Here is a 16,246-nt window from a genome sequence, read left to right as displayed (position 1 = left end):
TTTCTTTTTTTTTTTTTGAGACAGGTTCTTGCTCTGTCACCCAAGCTGGAGTGCAGTGGTGTGATCATGGCTCACTGCAGCCTTGACCTCCTGGGCTCAAGCGATTCTCCCACCTCACCCACCCAAGTAGCTGGGACCACTGGCATGGACCACCATGCCAGGCTAATTTTTAAAATTTCTGTAGAGACGGGGTCTCATGTTGTTGTATTAGTCCGTTCTCATGCTACTATAGAGAACTGCCCAAGACTGGATAATGTATAAAGGAAAGAGGTTTAATTGACTCACAGTTCCACAGGGCTGGGGAGGCCTCAGGAAACTTACAATCATGGCGGAAGGGGAAGCAGACACACCCTTCTTCGCGTGGTTCTAGGAAGGAGAAGTGCCAAGCAAAAGGGGGAAAAGCCCCTTATAGAATCTTCAGATCTCTTGAGGACTCACTCACTATCGAAACAGCATAAGGGTAACTGCCCTCATGATTAAATTACCTTTCATGGGGTCCCTCCCATGACACCTGGGGATTTTTTTTTTTTTTTTTTTTGAGGCGGAGTCTCGCTCTGTCGCCCGGACTGGAGTGCAGTGGCCGGATCTCAGCTCACTGCAAGCTCCGCCTCCCGGGTTTACGCCATTCTCCTGCCTCAGCCTCCGGAGTAGCTGGGACTACGGGTGTCCACCACCTCGCCCGGCTAGTTTTTGTATTTTTAGTAGAGACGGGGTTTCACCGTGTTAGCCAGGATGGTCTCGATCTCCTGACCTCGTGATCCGCCCGTCTCGGCCTCCCAAAGTGCTGGGATGACAGGCTTGAGCCACCGCGCCCGGCCACACCTGGGGATTATGGGAACTACAATTCAAGGTGAGATTCAGGTGTGGGCCGGTACTGAACTGCTGCCTTCAGCAGCCCCCCTGCCTCAGCCTCCGGAGTAGCTGGGACCACAGGGGTAAGTCACCAGGCCCAGCTAATTTTTAACATTTCTACAGAGATGGGGTCTCACTGTGTTGTCCAAGCTTGCCTCAAACTCCTGGGCTCAGGTGATCTCCCTCCTCGGTCTCCCAAAGCACTGGGATTACAGGCATGAACCACTGCACCTGGCCTCCTCTAGGAGTTTTTAGGCGTCTTATGAATCTAAAAAGTTCTCACATTCAGGATTCCACAAACTGGGTATCCTTTGGGCTTGAGATTCTGCTTCTGCGCTGGATCCTGGGGAATATCCAAGGGCCTATTTGCTGCCCTTGGGTGTTGCTGGGCAGGAATCTGCCTGCATTTCCCACCCCAATTTCTACATCCTGCACCCCACCCCCACCCCCAGCAAGCCTGGCTGGGTCTCTGCCCCGCCAGGGCCCTGAATGACTGTCCCCTGTCCCCAGGTCAGACGGCCCTGCACATCGCCATCGAGCGTCGCTGCAAACACTACGTGGAGCTCCTCGTGGCCCAAGGAGCTGACGTCCACGCCCAGGCCCGTGGGCGCTTCTTCCAGCCCAAGGATGAGGGAGGCTACTTCTACTTTGGTAAGGAGGGGCCTGGTAGGGGCTGACAGCATGCTGGAGAAGCATGGCGGGAGATAGCGTGATACTGCTTGGTGTCTGCAGCCCTGACCATCCCCTAGACATCCAGGGCCACTCTGGCCATGGGCGCAGACAGCACTCTGGAGCACAGGCTGCACGCCGGTCTTGGTCACGGGGCCCTTGCCTCTGAGGTGTAAGTGCCATTGGGGAACTTGGCACCATGGACCTGGATTCAGATCCTCACTCCAGCCAGGCACGGTGGCTCACACCTGTCATCCCAGCACTTTGGGAGGTCAAGGCAGGAGGATCGCTTGAGGCCAGGAGTTTGAGATCAGCCTAGGCAACATAGCAAGACCTTGTCTCTTTTAAAAATTTAAAAAATGGCTGGGCATGGTGGCTCATGCCTGTAATCCTAGCACTTTGGGAGGACAAGGCAGGCGGATCACCTGACGTCAAGAGTTCGAGACCAGCCTGGCCAACAACATGGTGAAACCCCATCTCTACAAAAATAACAAAAATTAGCTGGGCACGATGGTGGGTGCCTGTAATCCTAGTTACATGGGAGGCTGAGGCAGGCGAATAGCTTGAACCTGGGGGACAGAGGTTGCAGTGAGCCGAGATTTCCCCATTGCATTCCAGCCTGGGTGACAGAGTGAGACTCCGTATCAAAAAAAAAAATTAAATGGCATGGTGTCATGTGCTTGTAGTCCCAGCTGCTTGGGAGGCCAAGGCTGGAGGATCACTTGAACCTAGGAGTTCAAGGCTGCAGTGAGCTGTGATTGCACCACTGCATTCCAGCCTGGACAACAGAGCAAGACTCTGTCTTTAAAAAGCAAAAAGAAAACAACAAAAAAAGCCAAATCCTCACTCTGTATTTTCCAGGCATGTGACCTCACTTCCCTCACCTTCCCCAGCTGTGCAGTGGGGATCATGAGAGGCCCTTGGGCTGTGTTGTCAGCACCCAGCTCTGTATTGTCTGTGTCCTTTAATCTGGTTTATGCTGGGACCAACATCACCTGGCCCAAAGCCCACCACTGCCGTTGTCATCACTGGACTCATGAAATATTTTGAATCTTGCCCCTGCTTGAAGGCACTCATTATGTGCAGCTCAGGGACAAAGTCACACAAAGAATTCTATCATCGGCTGGGCACGGTGGCTCACGCCTGTAATCCCGGCATTTTGGGAGGCCAAGGGGGGCAGATCACTTGAGGTCAGGAGTTTGAGACCAGCCTGGCCAACATGGTGAAATCCTGTCTCTACTAAAAATACAAAAATTAGCCAGATGTGGTGGCAGATGCCTGTAATCCCGGCTGCTCGGCTGAGGCACAAGAATCGCTTGCACCTGGGAGGTGGAGGTTGCAGTGAGCCGAGATTGTGCCACTGCACTCCAGCCTGGGCGACAGAGTGAGACTTTGTCTCAAAAATAATAATAATAATAATAATTCCATCACTGGATGTGTCCAGTCCCTGACAGCCTCCAACTCGCGTGGCTGTGCCCTTCACTAGCCACACCCTATCACCCTGGCATCGCCCAGAGAGACGTGCAGTTCGTATCCACTGCTGGTGCTGTCTCCGTCATCCTCAGACTGCCACAGTGTCCATCCCCCAAGTGTCTGCAGGCAGAGTCCCACGCTGGGTCCCCTTCGCTGACCTCCCACCCTCCACCCTGGCCCGTAGGGGAGCTGCCCTTGTCACTGGCTGCCTGCACCAACCAGCCCCACATTGTCAACTACCTGACGGAGAACCCCCACAAGAAGGCAGACATGCGGCGCCAGGACTCGCGAGGCAACACGGTGCTGCACGCGCTGGTGGCTATCGCCGACAACACCCGTGAGAACACCAAGTTCGTTACCAAGATGTATGACCTGCTGCTGCTCAAGTGTGCCCGCCTCTTCCCCGACAGCAACCTGGAGGCCGTGCTCAACAACGACGGCCTCTCACCCCTCATGATGGCTGCCAAGACGGGCAAGATTGGGGTGAGTGTATAGCTGGGGGCACAGCTGATCCACCCACTCGTGCCCCTCTGCACACACACACAAGGGTCTGCTGCTGGTATTCATTATTGATATGTGCACACACCTCCCAACATGCCAACCCCAGTGTGCAGATGTTCCAGCTCAAGAACCTGCTATGGCTCCCTAGTGTCCAGCCAAGCTCCTTAGCTTCATCCCCGAGCCTCTTACCTCATGTCACCCTACTGGATGTTCACCACTCCACCCCTACCAGCCAGGATGCGCCACTGATAGGAAAGTGAGTCCCGGGGCTCTAGCCCACCAGTGCTGCCAGCCTCGAACCTGCTGAGTGCCCCTGCCCTAGTTCCTTCCCCTTTCTGGGCTGCACAGCATGGGGCCTGGAGAAGGGTTTCTCAACTTCAGCACGATTATTTTGGGCGGCAGGTTCTTTGTGGTGGGGACCATCTTGTCCTTTTGCTGGACATTGATCTGCATCCTGGGCCTCTACCCACCAGATGTCAGGAGCACCTTCCCTTACACTTGTGACCACCAAAAATATCTTCAGAACGTTGCTGAAATGTCCTCTGGGGGGCACTGTCACTCTGTTTGGGAAACAAGTCTGGAGTGCCCTAGAGGCAGGAGCACCTGTCCAAGCCCTGGTGCTACCACTTCCCAGTGTGTGACCTCAGACATCTCATCTCCCTTTTCTGTGCCTCAGTTTCCTTGTCTGTAAAATGGGGATATAAGAGTGCCCTCTGGTGTGGTGCTGTGACAATTAAATGCGGTATCCACATAAGGCTCTTAGGAAGGAGCCCAGGAGAGGCAATAAGTGCTCACTTGCATGTCTGTAATGCCAGCTAGTTGGGAGGCTGAGGTGAGAGGATTGTTTAAGTCCAGCCTGGGCAACATAGTGAGATCCTAAATAAATAAAAACCAAAATAAAAATAAATAAATAAAAATGTAGCAAAAATTACTAAAATTACAATTATTCCAGGACCCTAAGGCAGTAGAAAGGCTCCGGCTTAAATCCTAGCTTCGGCTGGGCTCAGTGGCTCCTGTCTGTAAACCTAACACTTTGGGAGGCTGAGGTGGGAGGATCACTTGAGCCCAGGAGATTGAGGCTGCAGTGAGCTGTGATAGTGCCACTGCACTCCAGCCTGGGCAACAGAGCCAGAACCTGTCTCAAAAAAACCCCCAAATCCTGGCTGGACATGGTGGGTCACACCTGTAATCCCAGCACTCTGGGAGGCTGAGGTGGGTGGATCACCTGAGGTCAGGAGTTCAAGACCAGCCTGGCCAACATGGTGAAACCCTGTCTCTACTGAAAATACAGAAATATTAGCCAGGTGTGGTAGTGGGCACCTGTAATCCCAGCTACTCAGGAGGCTGAGGCAGGAGAATTGCTTGAACCTGGGAGGCGACGGTTGCAGTGAGCTGAGATCACGCCACTGCACTCCAGCCTGGGTGACAGAGTGAGATTCTGTCTCAAAACAAAAACAAATCCCAAAATCCCAACATTGCCTGACCTTGGGCAATTCCCAGCCCCTTTCTGTGCCTCAGCTTCCCTGTGTGTAAGCCAGGGAAGGAGTGGTAACAGGAAGGACCGCATATGATCGTCAGTATTATAATTCACATATTATTAAGATGGATTCATTGCTATTTTAATGGCATGAAGAAGATATTCATTACAATTAAGATGTTGAAGGCTCATTCAGGTTCCGTCTGGCTCCAGCTGACTGGTTAAGTGTCTTCTGGAACATCTTTCATTTTTCCCAGCCTCCACTCTTTATCTGTAAACCAAGATAATAAGAGCAAGAATTAAGATGAGGAAGGGGTCCTCCAGCAGCCAGTACTCAGCTGTTTTCTGGGGAGGCTTCATGTGCTGAGCTGGGCCCAGCCCTGGGGGCCTCTCTAGTGTGAGCCCCCTGACCCTCCTGGCCCTCTGTGTAGATCTTTCAGCACATCATCCGGCGGGAGGTGACGGATGAGGACACACGGCACCTGTCCCGCAAGTTCAAGGACTGGGCCTACGGGCCAGTGTATTCCTCGCTTTATGACCTCTCCTCCCTGGACACGTGTGGGGAAGAGGCCTCCGTGCTGGAGATCCTGGTGTACAACAGCAAGATTGAGGTGGGCTCCAGGAGAGGGCATGGGGTGCGAGGAAGGAGGGGCAGGGCTGGGAGCAGGGATGGGGCCCTGGGGCTGGGCTAGGGGAGAGAGCCCCAGCCTCTAGGACCCAATGTGGCGGATCTGTTGGCTGAATGCAAGAGAAGGTGCCAATTAAGTGCCCAGAACAGTGTCTGGCATGTGAGGAAATGAGCAAGACTTGTGGGAGGGTGGACTTTTGGAGCAGGTAGGACTGGGTTGGGATCCTGGCTCTGTAATTTACATGCTGTGTGTCTCAGGACAAGTGGCTCCACCTCTCTGGGTCTCAGTTTCCTCGTTTGTAACCTGGGGATAAGGATCATGCATATCCCATGGGGTTGTTGGGAGGACCAAAGAGGTTAATTTTAGAATGGCCTGGCACAGAGTAAACATTATGTCAGCTTTTACCATTCGTGGTTGTTATATGAACTTTTGAAAGCTCTTTTTTTCAGCCAGGCATGGTGGCTTATGCCTGTAATTCCAGCATTTTGGGGAGCCAAGGTGGGCGGATTGCTTGAAGCCAGGAGTTTGACACCAGCCTGGACAATATGGCGAAACCCCATCTCTACAAAAATAAAAATAAAAATAAAAATTAGCTGGGCGTGGTGGTGCGAGCCTGTAGTTCCAGCTACTTGGGAGGCTAAGGTGGGAGGATCACCTGAGCCTGGGGAGGTCGAGGCTTCAGTGAGCCGAGATCATGCCGCTGCACTCCAGCCTGGGTGAAAGAGTGAGACCCTGTCTCAAAAAACAAAACAAAACAAAACAAGCTTTTTTTTTTCTATTTAGCAATATTTTGTGAACATCATTCTGTAGTTTTAAATATTCTTTGGTAATATTGTCGCTGCATGTAAATGTACCATATTCAAATGAACCATTCTGTTATTGTTGGTCGTTTGGGTTTGTTTCTGCCTATAACTATCAGGAATAACACTACAAGAGCATCTCTGTGGCTGTGTTATTGCACAAATCATGATTATGGAGAAACTCAAGTCATTAAAGGGCTAGGAAGCTATACAAATGGAGCAGAAAATGCTGGGGACTGGGTGCAGGTGGTCCCCCTTCTAACCCTGCCCTGTGGCTTACTGGTCTGTGAGCTCGGCTTCCTTGCAAGACCTCATTTCTGTCATTTTTTGAATTAGTGGCCATCTTGATTTAAATTAGTGGTGGCAGCAGGTTTAGCATCTCAGGTGCAAACTGATTGATTGGTAGTGTCTACCCAGGGAACTGTATGAATACAATTGTGCAGGGCTCAATTATTGATGTCTGCCCTGGGTTCAGAATTGGAGAATTGTGGTAAATCAATCATTTATCATCTTTGGGTAAAAATTTCTCAATCTTTCTCTCTGAATCAATTTCTGAGAATAGAGGCCAGGATTTATACTTGTAGCAAGCTACATAGATGATTTTGCGGCCAACAGCTTGGTACTATCCAGACTGGAGTTTGGGAACCATGAGAATAAATGTCCTTTTTTCTTTTTTGAGATGGAGTCTCGCTCTTGTTGCCCAGGCTGGAGTGCAGTGGCGCAATCTAGGCTCACTGCAATCTCTGCCTCCCAGGTTCAAGTGAGTCTCCTGCCTCAGCCTCAGGAGTAGCTGGGATTACAGATGTGCGCCACCATGCCCGGCTAATTTTTGTATTTTTGTAGAGTCGGGGTTTCACCACGTTGGCTAGGCTGGTCTTGAACTCCTGACATCAGGTGATCTGCCTGTCTCGGACTCCCAAAGTGCTGGGATTACAGGCGTGAGCCACCGTGCCCTGCCTGAAAATAAATGTCTTTTAAGGGACTTTCCAGTTCTGAGTTCTGTGATGCTAGAATAGAGTGGAAAGGTACATTGAGGCAGAATTGGGCAGAATTTCAAATGGTGAGTGCAGGAGCTTGGGGTGATTTTCAGTATCTGTCCAATTCCCCATGAATCCTTGAATGCAGCTGAGGAATGGATGGAAAGACAAAGCGCTGTTGGGGCGGAGGGTGGGGGAAAGCACACCCGGGGCAGCCTGCCAGGACCCCGCACCTCAGGAAGGCAGCCCCTGACCACCCTGCCTCTCACAGAACCGCCACGAGATGCTGGCTGTGGAGCCCATCAATGAATTGCTGCGGGATAAGTGGCGCAAGTTCGGGGCCGTGTCCTTCTACATCAACGTGGTCTCCTACCTATGCGCCATGGTCATCTTCACCCTCACCGCCTACTACCAGCCTCTGGAGGGCACGGTGAGTGCCCAGGGACCGGGCAGGGGCTGGGACAGGCACTGGCTGAGCCATGCAGGACGGGGGCACAACCTCGTCCCTCTGGGTCCCCTGTAGGAGGAACTGGAGAAGGTTTAGGAACAGGTTGGGGAGGCGCCCTCCAACATGCAGGGGTGGCCCTGAGCTGGGAGGAGGGAGACTCAGGAGCAAGAGAGTGAAGGAGGAGGCTACATGGGATCCAGATGTTTTGGGTCTGGGGGAACATCTGGATTGGGGGCCGGATGTCGGAGGGGCTGGGTGACGACCTGTGTGCCCTTGCTGCTCCCCAGCCACCGTACCCTTACCGCACCACGGTGGACTACCTGCGGCTGGCTGGCGAGGTCATTACACTCTTCACTGGGGTCCTGTTCTTCTTCACCAACGTGAGTGCCTGGCCCCCGTGCCCCCTACTCTGCCTGCTCTCCTCTTCCTCTTCCCTTCCTGCACCTCTTTTCTCTCCTTCTTCTTCTCTTCTCTCTCCTCCAAATCGTCCTTCTCCTTTCCTTCTCCCTTTTATTTTCCCATTTCTCTTCTACCTCCTCCAATCCCATATTCTCCATCTCTGCTTTTTTCTCCTTTTCTAACAGGAAAGAGTCCTTTGTCTTTTCTCTGTACTAGCCTCTGCCTCCCTGTCTTCTATTGCTTTCTCTGCCTCCTCTCTCCTCCTCTCCTCTCCTGCTGGCCCCACCCCTTTCACGTGCCCCCTTCTGTCTTCCAGATCAAAGACTTGTTCATGAAGAAATGCCCTGGAGTGAATTCTCTCTTCATTGATGGCTCCTTCCAGCTGCTCTAGTAAGTAGAGGTCCCTGGGCCGGCAGCTTTTGGGTGAGGAAGGTGGGTTTGGGCTGCTAGGTCATCCAGATTCAGGAGAGAAGTGATTCTATTAGAATGAATGCACCCAGCCTGGGCAGCTCTAACCCAAAGTCAGGACAAAGCCACAAACAATAGGGTTTTCTGGTTAAAGAAAAATTCTGATTGCTAGGGAGTTATCATATATACCATGGATGGAAATAATTATGCTGGTGAATGATTGCTAATGTCTGCCTGAAGGGCCATGTTAAGAATTTCGCACCTGTGTCTATGTTTAGTGGGAAAGAGTTGGGATTGATTAATGATGTCTGCCTGGGACACAGGATGAGAGAGTTACTGCGTGTGTGTTACCTCTTCCACATTTCCCTTAGAGCTGGAGAACGATGAAATTCACTTAGCCACAAAATCTCCACTGAACACCACTAAATCTTTCTTTAGCAATTCCAAGGGGCATCACTTCAGGATCTTGTGGGACTTCAGGATTAATTGCCAGCTCATTGAATGTTGTTGTTAACAGAATGCTGGGGAACCCTGCTAATCCACTTTGTTTCTTTCCTGGGGGTCTAGAAAGCATTGGGAAGTCCTGATACCCTGGAGGGCTTGGAGGCTTATCTCCCCCTCCAGAGCCTCATTGTCCCCTCTCCCCTCTGGCCTCTCTCATGGTCTCTGCTGCACTGCAGCTTCATCTACTCTGTCCTGGTGATCGTCTCAGCAGCCCTCTACCTGGCAGGGATTGAGGCCTACCTGGCCGTGATGGTCTTTGCCCTGGTCCTGGGCTGGATGAATGCCCTTTACTTCACCCGTGGGCTGAAGCTGACAGGGACCTATAGCATCATGATCCAGAAGGTACGGGCTGGGAGGGCCCTCTGGACTCGTGTGTTCCTGGAGGGAGCCACACACACCACATGCACACTTACGTGCCTGCAGACCTGAGGATGCCGGGTACTGTGAGGGCAGGAGACATGGTCTGGACACTGAGGTGGGACCAGGGTGGAGATGGAGAAATGGGGAAAGTGAGAAACCACATGTCTCCTCTTTGCCTCCATAATCCCACTGGGGTCTTTAGATCCTCTTCAAGGACCTTTTCCGATTCCTGCTGGTCTACTTGCTCTTCATGATCGGCTACGCTTCAGGTGAGCTCTGGGTGCTCAGGTGGGCCTGGCAGGGGTGGTGCAAGGATGGGAACAGTAGCCATGATATATTGGGGACAATAGCAGCCTTGCTGAGTTCTTTTTTGTTTGTTTGTTTTTTGAGATGGAGTTTCACTCCTGTTGCCCAGGCTGGAGTGCAATGGTGCAATCTCAGCTCACTGCAACCTCTACCTCCCAGGTTCAAGCGATTCTCCTGCCTCAGCCTCCCATGTAGTTGGAATTACAGGCTCCTGCCACCACACCCTGCTAATTTTTTTTTTTTTTCACCCTGTTGGCCAGGCTGGTCTTGAACTCCTGACCTCAGGTTATCCACCCATCTCGGCCTCCCAAAGTTCTGGGATTACAGGTGTGAGCCAATATGCCCGGCCACTGAGTTCTTATTTGTGTGCCAGGCACCAGACTAAGTAACATTTCCATCCTTGCCTCCCAACAAGCCTGTAAGCTAAGTGCCTTTATTATCCCCTCTTATAGGAAAGGAAACTGAGGCTTAGGAGGGTTAAATAACTAGCACAAGTTCAAAAGCCAGTGAATGGTGGCTGGGCGCAGTGGCTCATGCCTGTAATCCCAGCACTTCGGGAGGCCAAGGTAGGTGGATCACTTGAGGTCAAGAGTTTGAGACCAGCCTGGCCAACATGGCAAAACCCTGTCTCTACCAAAAAATACAAAAATTAGACAGGCATGGTGGCACGCAACTATAGACCCAGCTACTCAGAAGGCTGAGGCACAAGAATCGCTTGAACCCAGAAGGTAGAGGTTGCAGTGAGCCGAGATGGCGCCACTGCACTCCAGCCTGGGCAACACAGCAAGACTCTGTCTCAAAAAAAAAAAAAAAGAAAAAAAGCTAGTGAATGGTAAAACTGGAGTGTCAGCTATTGCTACAAAGGAAGCCACCTAAAGCTTAGTGGCTTAAAATAGCACCCGCTTATTATTATTATTATTATTGTTGTTTGTTTTTTTGTAGCAAGGTCTCTGTAGCTGAGGCTGGAGGGCAGTGGTGCTCTTGGCTCACTGCGACCTCTGCCTCCCGGGTTCAAGCGATTCTCTTGCCTCGGCCTCTCGAATAGCTGGGATTACAGGCCTGTGCCACCACACATGGCTAAGTTTTATATTTTTGGTAGCGATGGGGTTTCACCATGTTGGCCAGGTTGGTCTCGACCTCCTGACCCGAAGTGATCCACCCACCTTGGCCTCCCAAAGTGCTGGGATTACAGGCGTGAGCCACAGCACCAGGCCAACTTATTATTGCTTATGAGTCGGTGGGTCAGCTGGGTGGCTGTGCTGCCCTGGGCCAGGTTTGGCTGATCCCTACAGGCTCTTGTGCCTGTGGTCAGCTGGCAGGCTGGCTGCCGGCTGACCAGTCTAGCTAGTATGGACTTGGTTAGAGGGGCTTTGCTATCTATCTTCCACGTGGTCACTTATCTCTGGCCAGCTAGCTTGGGCTTGTCCACATGGTAGCCTTAGGCTTCCAAGAACATGAGCAGAAGTGTTCAAGGACACCTCCTGGCATGGCATCACTGCTGCCTTACTCTGTTGGCCAAAGCAAGTCCCAAGGCCAGCCTCGATTCAACGGATGGGGAAATAGACGTCATTTCTTTTTTTTCTTTTTTTTTGGTGGAGACAGGGTCTCGCTATGTTGCCCAGTCTGGTCTTGAACTCCTGGGCTCAAGCAGTCCTCCCACCTCAGCCTCCCAAAGTGCGGGATTATAGGCGCGAGCCACTGTGCCTGGCCTAGACTCCACTTCTTGGTGGGAGAAGCTGTAAAGCCACATTGAAGGGGCATGGATACATAGAAGGATAAAATTTAATAATTAAACTACTAGCCCAGGTATTTTCTTAAAGCCTGACATCAGCTTCCTTTGATACATCTTCTCCCTGATGTCACGATGCCACTCAGAAGCATTCTGGGACCTCAGTGGCATGGGCCATGGGGGAAGGACCAGGGACCAGGGGCTGGAGAAACTGACCAAGTCCTTGGGCTGGTCCCTGAGGGGTGGGCAATCTGACATCAATGCCCAGCATCCAAAGGGGAGTGGCCGACTCAGGTTAGACCCAGACACATTCACATCTGAGCAGGTTCATCTGGGGACGAGCCTGGCACAGGAATCTCATGAGGGTGATATTTTAACCCAGGACGGTGGTCAAGGCTCTATGTGGATTATTGGGGGGAAGTGGAATTGTGGTTTTCACTGGGGAGCTAGGGACAGAGTACAGCTTTCCCCTTCCAGGAATCACACTGGAAAAACTAGACAGTGTCGAGGGTTCAGCGGTTTGGGATTCAGGTCAGCGATCTAGCCCTACTACAGTCCTAGTTGTTGAAACTGAGGAGAAACAAGGGTTAGAGTAGCAGCTGAGCAGTCAGCTCAGTCACAGGGCTTCTCCTTATAGGATGCACTAGATCTCGGTTCTGAGGCTGACATGACATTAACAGGACACACACGCTTCTCTTCCCACACTTTGGTGCCCATAGCAGACATTACTAATGGATCACAGAACAGTTTTTCTGGTGAGTCCAGACAAGGTCTCAGAATCCTTCTCTGTTGAGAAGGTGCTATACAACTGAAGAGTATTAGCATATGAGTTGAAATCTGCATACTCTGATCTCTGGTTGCAGGCAATATGACATTCTATGCCCCACTGACTGATGAGACTGAGCCTTCTTCATGCTCCCCTCCCTGGCTGGTTTAGGGACAGGTTGTTGCTGCCAAACTGTGTTGAGAAGGAATCTGAAGCTTTACCTGGGCTTAGTAGCAAAGGAGAACCATGATGAGTTTGAGATGTCTAGAACAGGAGAGGCCCCTTAGAGAACATGGCTTTGGGGACAGTCAGGACTGGTGCCTGGTTTCAGCCCCCATTTTTCCTCTCTGGGTTGGGTTGCAGTGGGAAACTGTCAGAGAGAGAGTCTGCCCCTGGGAATAGGGACATTCCAGAGCCCCCAGTACCTCTAAGAATGGTAGGTTGCATTAGGATTTCCCAACACTATTGACATTTGAGACCAGATCATTCTTCATGGCAGGGACCATCCTGTGCATTGTAGGGTGTTGGGCAGCACCCCTGGCCACCACCCACCTGATGCCAGTAGCACCCCCACCCCCAGTCATAGCAACCAAATATGTCTTTAGACATTGCTGAATGTCCCCTGGTGGGGAAAATTGAGACCCTCCCTGGACTAGATCCTGAAAACCTCTTCCCTCCCAGTAGCAGGGAACCACCAGGTTGTATAAGGAGCGGTGAACTGTCCCAGGTTGGAAACAGAGCAGGTCAAAACTCTCATGCTTTTCAGTAGTGGGATTGCGCCTGTGAGTAGCCACTGCACTCCCTCCTGGGCAACATAGCAAGACCCCATGAAAGAAAGAAAGAAAGAAAGAGAGAGAGAGAGACAGAGAGAGAGAGAGAGAGAGAGAGACAGAAAGAAATAAAGAAAAGAAAGAGAAAGAAAGAAAGAAAGAAAGAAAGAAAGAAAGAAAGAAAGAAAGAAAGAAAGAAAAAGAAAGAAAGAAAGAAAGAAAGAAAGAAAGAAAGAAAGAAAGAAAGAAAGAAAGAAAGAAAGAAAGAAAAAGAAAGAAAGAAAGAAAAGAGAACCTCTTCCAATCAGCAAGAGTTTATGGAAAAAGCAAAGGCTTCAAAGGCTTTAGGATCAGGAGGACTTGGGTTTGGTGTGGCTTGGCTGATGTGCAGGGTGACACAGGTCAGCGTGTGGGCCAGGGTGCTCTCCTCATTAGGCCTCAGCTTTCCCCTCCAGCAAATGAAAATGACACACTCCACCTCTCTGTGCGTGTCCTCACACTCAGCGAGTGCCACCCCCACCCCTCCCACAGCCCTGGTCTCCCTCCTGAACCCGTGCGCCAACTTGAAAGTGTGCAATGAGGACCAGACCAACTGCACAGTGCCCACTTACCCCTCGTGCCGCGACAGCGAGACCTTCAGCACCTTCCTCCTGGACCTGTTTAAGCTGACCATCGGCATGGGCGACCTGGAGATGCTGAGCAGCACCAAGTACCCCGTGGTCTTCATCATCCTGCTGGTGACCTACATCATTCTCACCTTTGTGCTGCTCCTCAACATGCTCATTGCCCTCATGGGCGAGACGGTGGGCCAGGTCTCCAAGGAGAGCAAGCACATCTGGAAGCTGCAGGTGAGGCCCCAGGGCCCCCAGCCCCATCCCACCGGCCACCCTTGTCCTTCCAAGGACACTCACCCGACTGGCTTCCTCGGCCTTCCACTCTGAGCAAGCCGTGTCTTCTCATTCTGCCTCCACTTCCCTGTCTGTAAAATGGGCATCAGAGGCTGCTGCTGACTTCCCGGAGCTGCCTCATGAATTTCGAGGTGGCTTCCTGCCTGGCCACCAGCAGTGGACTCAGATTCTCCTTGTGGTTCAGCTCACAGGACACAGTTGGCTCCACCCAGCATGACTGAGTGACTTCTGCCAGCTCAGAAAGTGCTCAGTGGGCATCAGCGTTTCAGCAGGGGTCCCACGCTGAGCCCAGGGGCAGCTTTTGTGCTCCAGCACGCCAGCACAGGGATGTCAGCATTCTCACGGGGGTCTTTTACTAGCACTGTGAGCATGCTTCCTAGAGGAGAAACCAATGGGGACGGGGGCTGCCTTGGCCCCGGGGAGCTGCAGCCTTTACTTCCCAAAAGCTTTCTATACAATCCTGGGAAGTGCAGGCCCTGGGATCACAGCCCTCCCAGGCCAGGTGCAGCCTACAAACCTGGTGTCCTAATAAACAGTGCTGCCTCATGGCCCAGAAATACAGCACCCATATTTACTTTGACTGCATTTCAGGAAAATGGTGCAGTGAAAAAAAAAGGCCCAAGGTTGTCCTCCCAGGACTGGGTCTGAGGGAAACAACTCTGGCCTGCTCTTAACCTTTATCTGTATTGTTTACTTCATTGGGCCTCAGTTTCCCCACTGGGCATTACAGGATGCAAACTGGGCATCCTGTGGGCTGAAGTGCAATGGCATGCTCTTGGCTCACTGCAACCTCTGCCTCCCAGGCTCAAGTGATTCTCCCACCTCAGCCTCCCAAGTAGCTGGGACTAAGGTGTGCACCACCGCACCTGGCTAATTTTTGTATTTTTTGTAGAGATGGGGTTTCACCATGTTACCCAGACTGGTCTTGAACTTCTGAGCTCAAGAGATCGGCCTGCCTTGGCCTCCCAAAGTGCTGAGATTGCAGGTGTGAGCCACTCCACCCAGCCTCAGACCATTATATTAAAAAAGAAAAAAAAACTGCAAAATTTAAAAATTAAGAGTTTCCCTATGAAAATCCAGATTTCCAGCTTTTCTTGAAAAGTTGGAAGCCCCAGGCAGTGCAGGGTCTGAATTCCTGCCTGGGAGCCCTCAGGTGGGGTAAGTGGCAGCTACCCCCTTAAATGGGGGCATTTGCTCCCTTTTCGCCCCGGTCTCCACGCCTCCCTCATGTTCTCAGCACTGAGTGGCGACTGCTGTGTAAGTGTGATGGGGCTTGGACTGCAGCCTTTCTGCACCTGATCCTGTTTCACCCATCTGTTTTCCCGCCTGCCACCTGTGGGTATTTGAGTTTATGAATCCTGTGTCTAGGGGGCAGTAGGACTGTAAATGCCTAGTTCTAGGCCCACCCTGGCCGGTTGTCTCATTTCTGCCATCAGAGCGGCAGGCGCGGGCTGTGAGGCTCACTGATGTCCCTCCTGACCCTCCCTCTCCGCAGTGGGCCACCACCATCCTGGATATTGAGCGCTCCTTCCCCGTGTTCCTGAGGAAGGCCTTCCGCTCCGGGGAGATGGTCACTGTGGGCAAGAGCTCAGACGGCACTCCCGACCGCAGGTGGTGCTTCAGGTGAGGCTGGGGCAGTGGGGCCGGGCAGGCAGGGCGGAACCGTCCCCACTGGCTCGGGGCCCCTGCTGCTCCAGCGTCGTCTACCCATTGCAATTTCTGGAGCCACTGAGGCCCCAAGAGGCCCAAGCAGAGTTCATTTCCACCAGGAGATCTTAGGCAAGTCGGCCCACCTCTCTCAGCCTCAGTTTCTTCATCTGTGAAATGAGACAATGATCGCGTGGGCTCCTAGGCTGGTGGTGTGGATTAGACAGGTCAGCCCATGAGAAGTGCTCTGCCAGTGCCCGACGCGCATTGGAACACCACAGGCTCTCCTGTTCCTTGCTCAGCAGGAAGCAGAGACTTGGATGGTGGGTTCATTTCAGAGCATCGCCCTCTATCTAGCAAACAGTGGGGTGGGCTCTAGTGCCTTGCGTGAAATGGGAAGCTGAGGAATCTGCAGTTTCCAGGGCTGGAGACCTCACCCAGCCCATCTGCAGAATGACTCTGTTCCAGAGGCACAGGGAGTGCCAGCTTCTTAGGTGAACCCCTTCATGAATCTTTTCTTTTCAGTTGATTCATTCTTTAAAGTGGTTGTCAGCATAGAGCATAAGCAGAATGTTGTTTGTTTGTTTGTTTTGAGACGGCATCTTGCTCTGTCACCCAGGCTG

At 52.0% G+C, this 16,246-nt stretch overlaps 1 protein-coding gene across 2 annotated transcripts in view; it reads left to right on the top strand.

Annotated features, from left to right (window-relative positions):
* The window catches only part of TRPV4 (transient receptor potential cation channel, subfamily V, member 4), a 35,942-nt gene that overhangs the window by 16,596 nt on the left and 3,100 nt on the right, over window positions 1–16,246 (top strand). For both annotated transcript variants that reach the window (XM_011936176.1, XM_011936184.1), the window contains exons 5-14: window positions 1,363–1,503; window positions 3,179–3,477; window positions 5,404–5,583; window positions 7,650–7,808; window positions 8,114–8,206; window positions 8,542–8,615; window positions 9,314–9,479; window positions 9,700–9,766; window positions 13,600–13,916; window positions 15,472–15,599. In XM_011936176.1, coding sequence (XP_011791566.1) covers window positions 1,363–1,503; window positions 3,179–3,477; window positions 5,404–5,583; window positions 7,650–7,808; window positions 8,114–8,206; window positions 8,542–8,615; window positions 9,314–9,479; window positions 9,700–9,766; window positions 13,600–13,916; window positions 15,472–15,599 — 1,624 coding nt within the window. The remainder of the gene's footprint in view (window positions 1–1,362; window positions 1,504–3,178; window positions 3,478–5,403; window positions 5,584–7,649; window positions 7,809–8,113; window positions 8,207–8,541; window positions 8,616–9,313; window positions 9,480–9,699; window positions 9,767–13,599; window positions 13,917–15,471; window positions 15,600–16,246) is intronic.

Source organism: Colobus angolensis, unplaced genomic scaffold (assembly GCF_000951035.1).
Source record: "Colobus angolensis palliatus isolate OR3802 unplaced genomic scaffold, Cang.pa_1.0 Scaffold10, whole genome shotgun sequence".
NCBI classification, from domain to species: domain Eukaryota; kingdom Metazoa; phylum Chordata; class Mammalia; order Primates; family Cercopithecidae; genus Colobus; species Colobus angolensis.
This window is presented reverse-complemented; position numbering and strand designations above follow the sequence as displayed.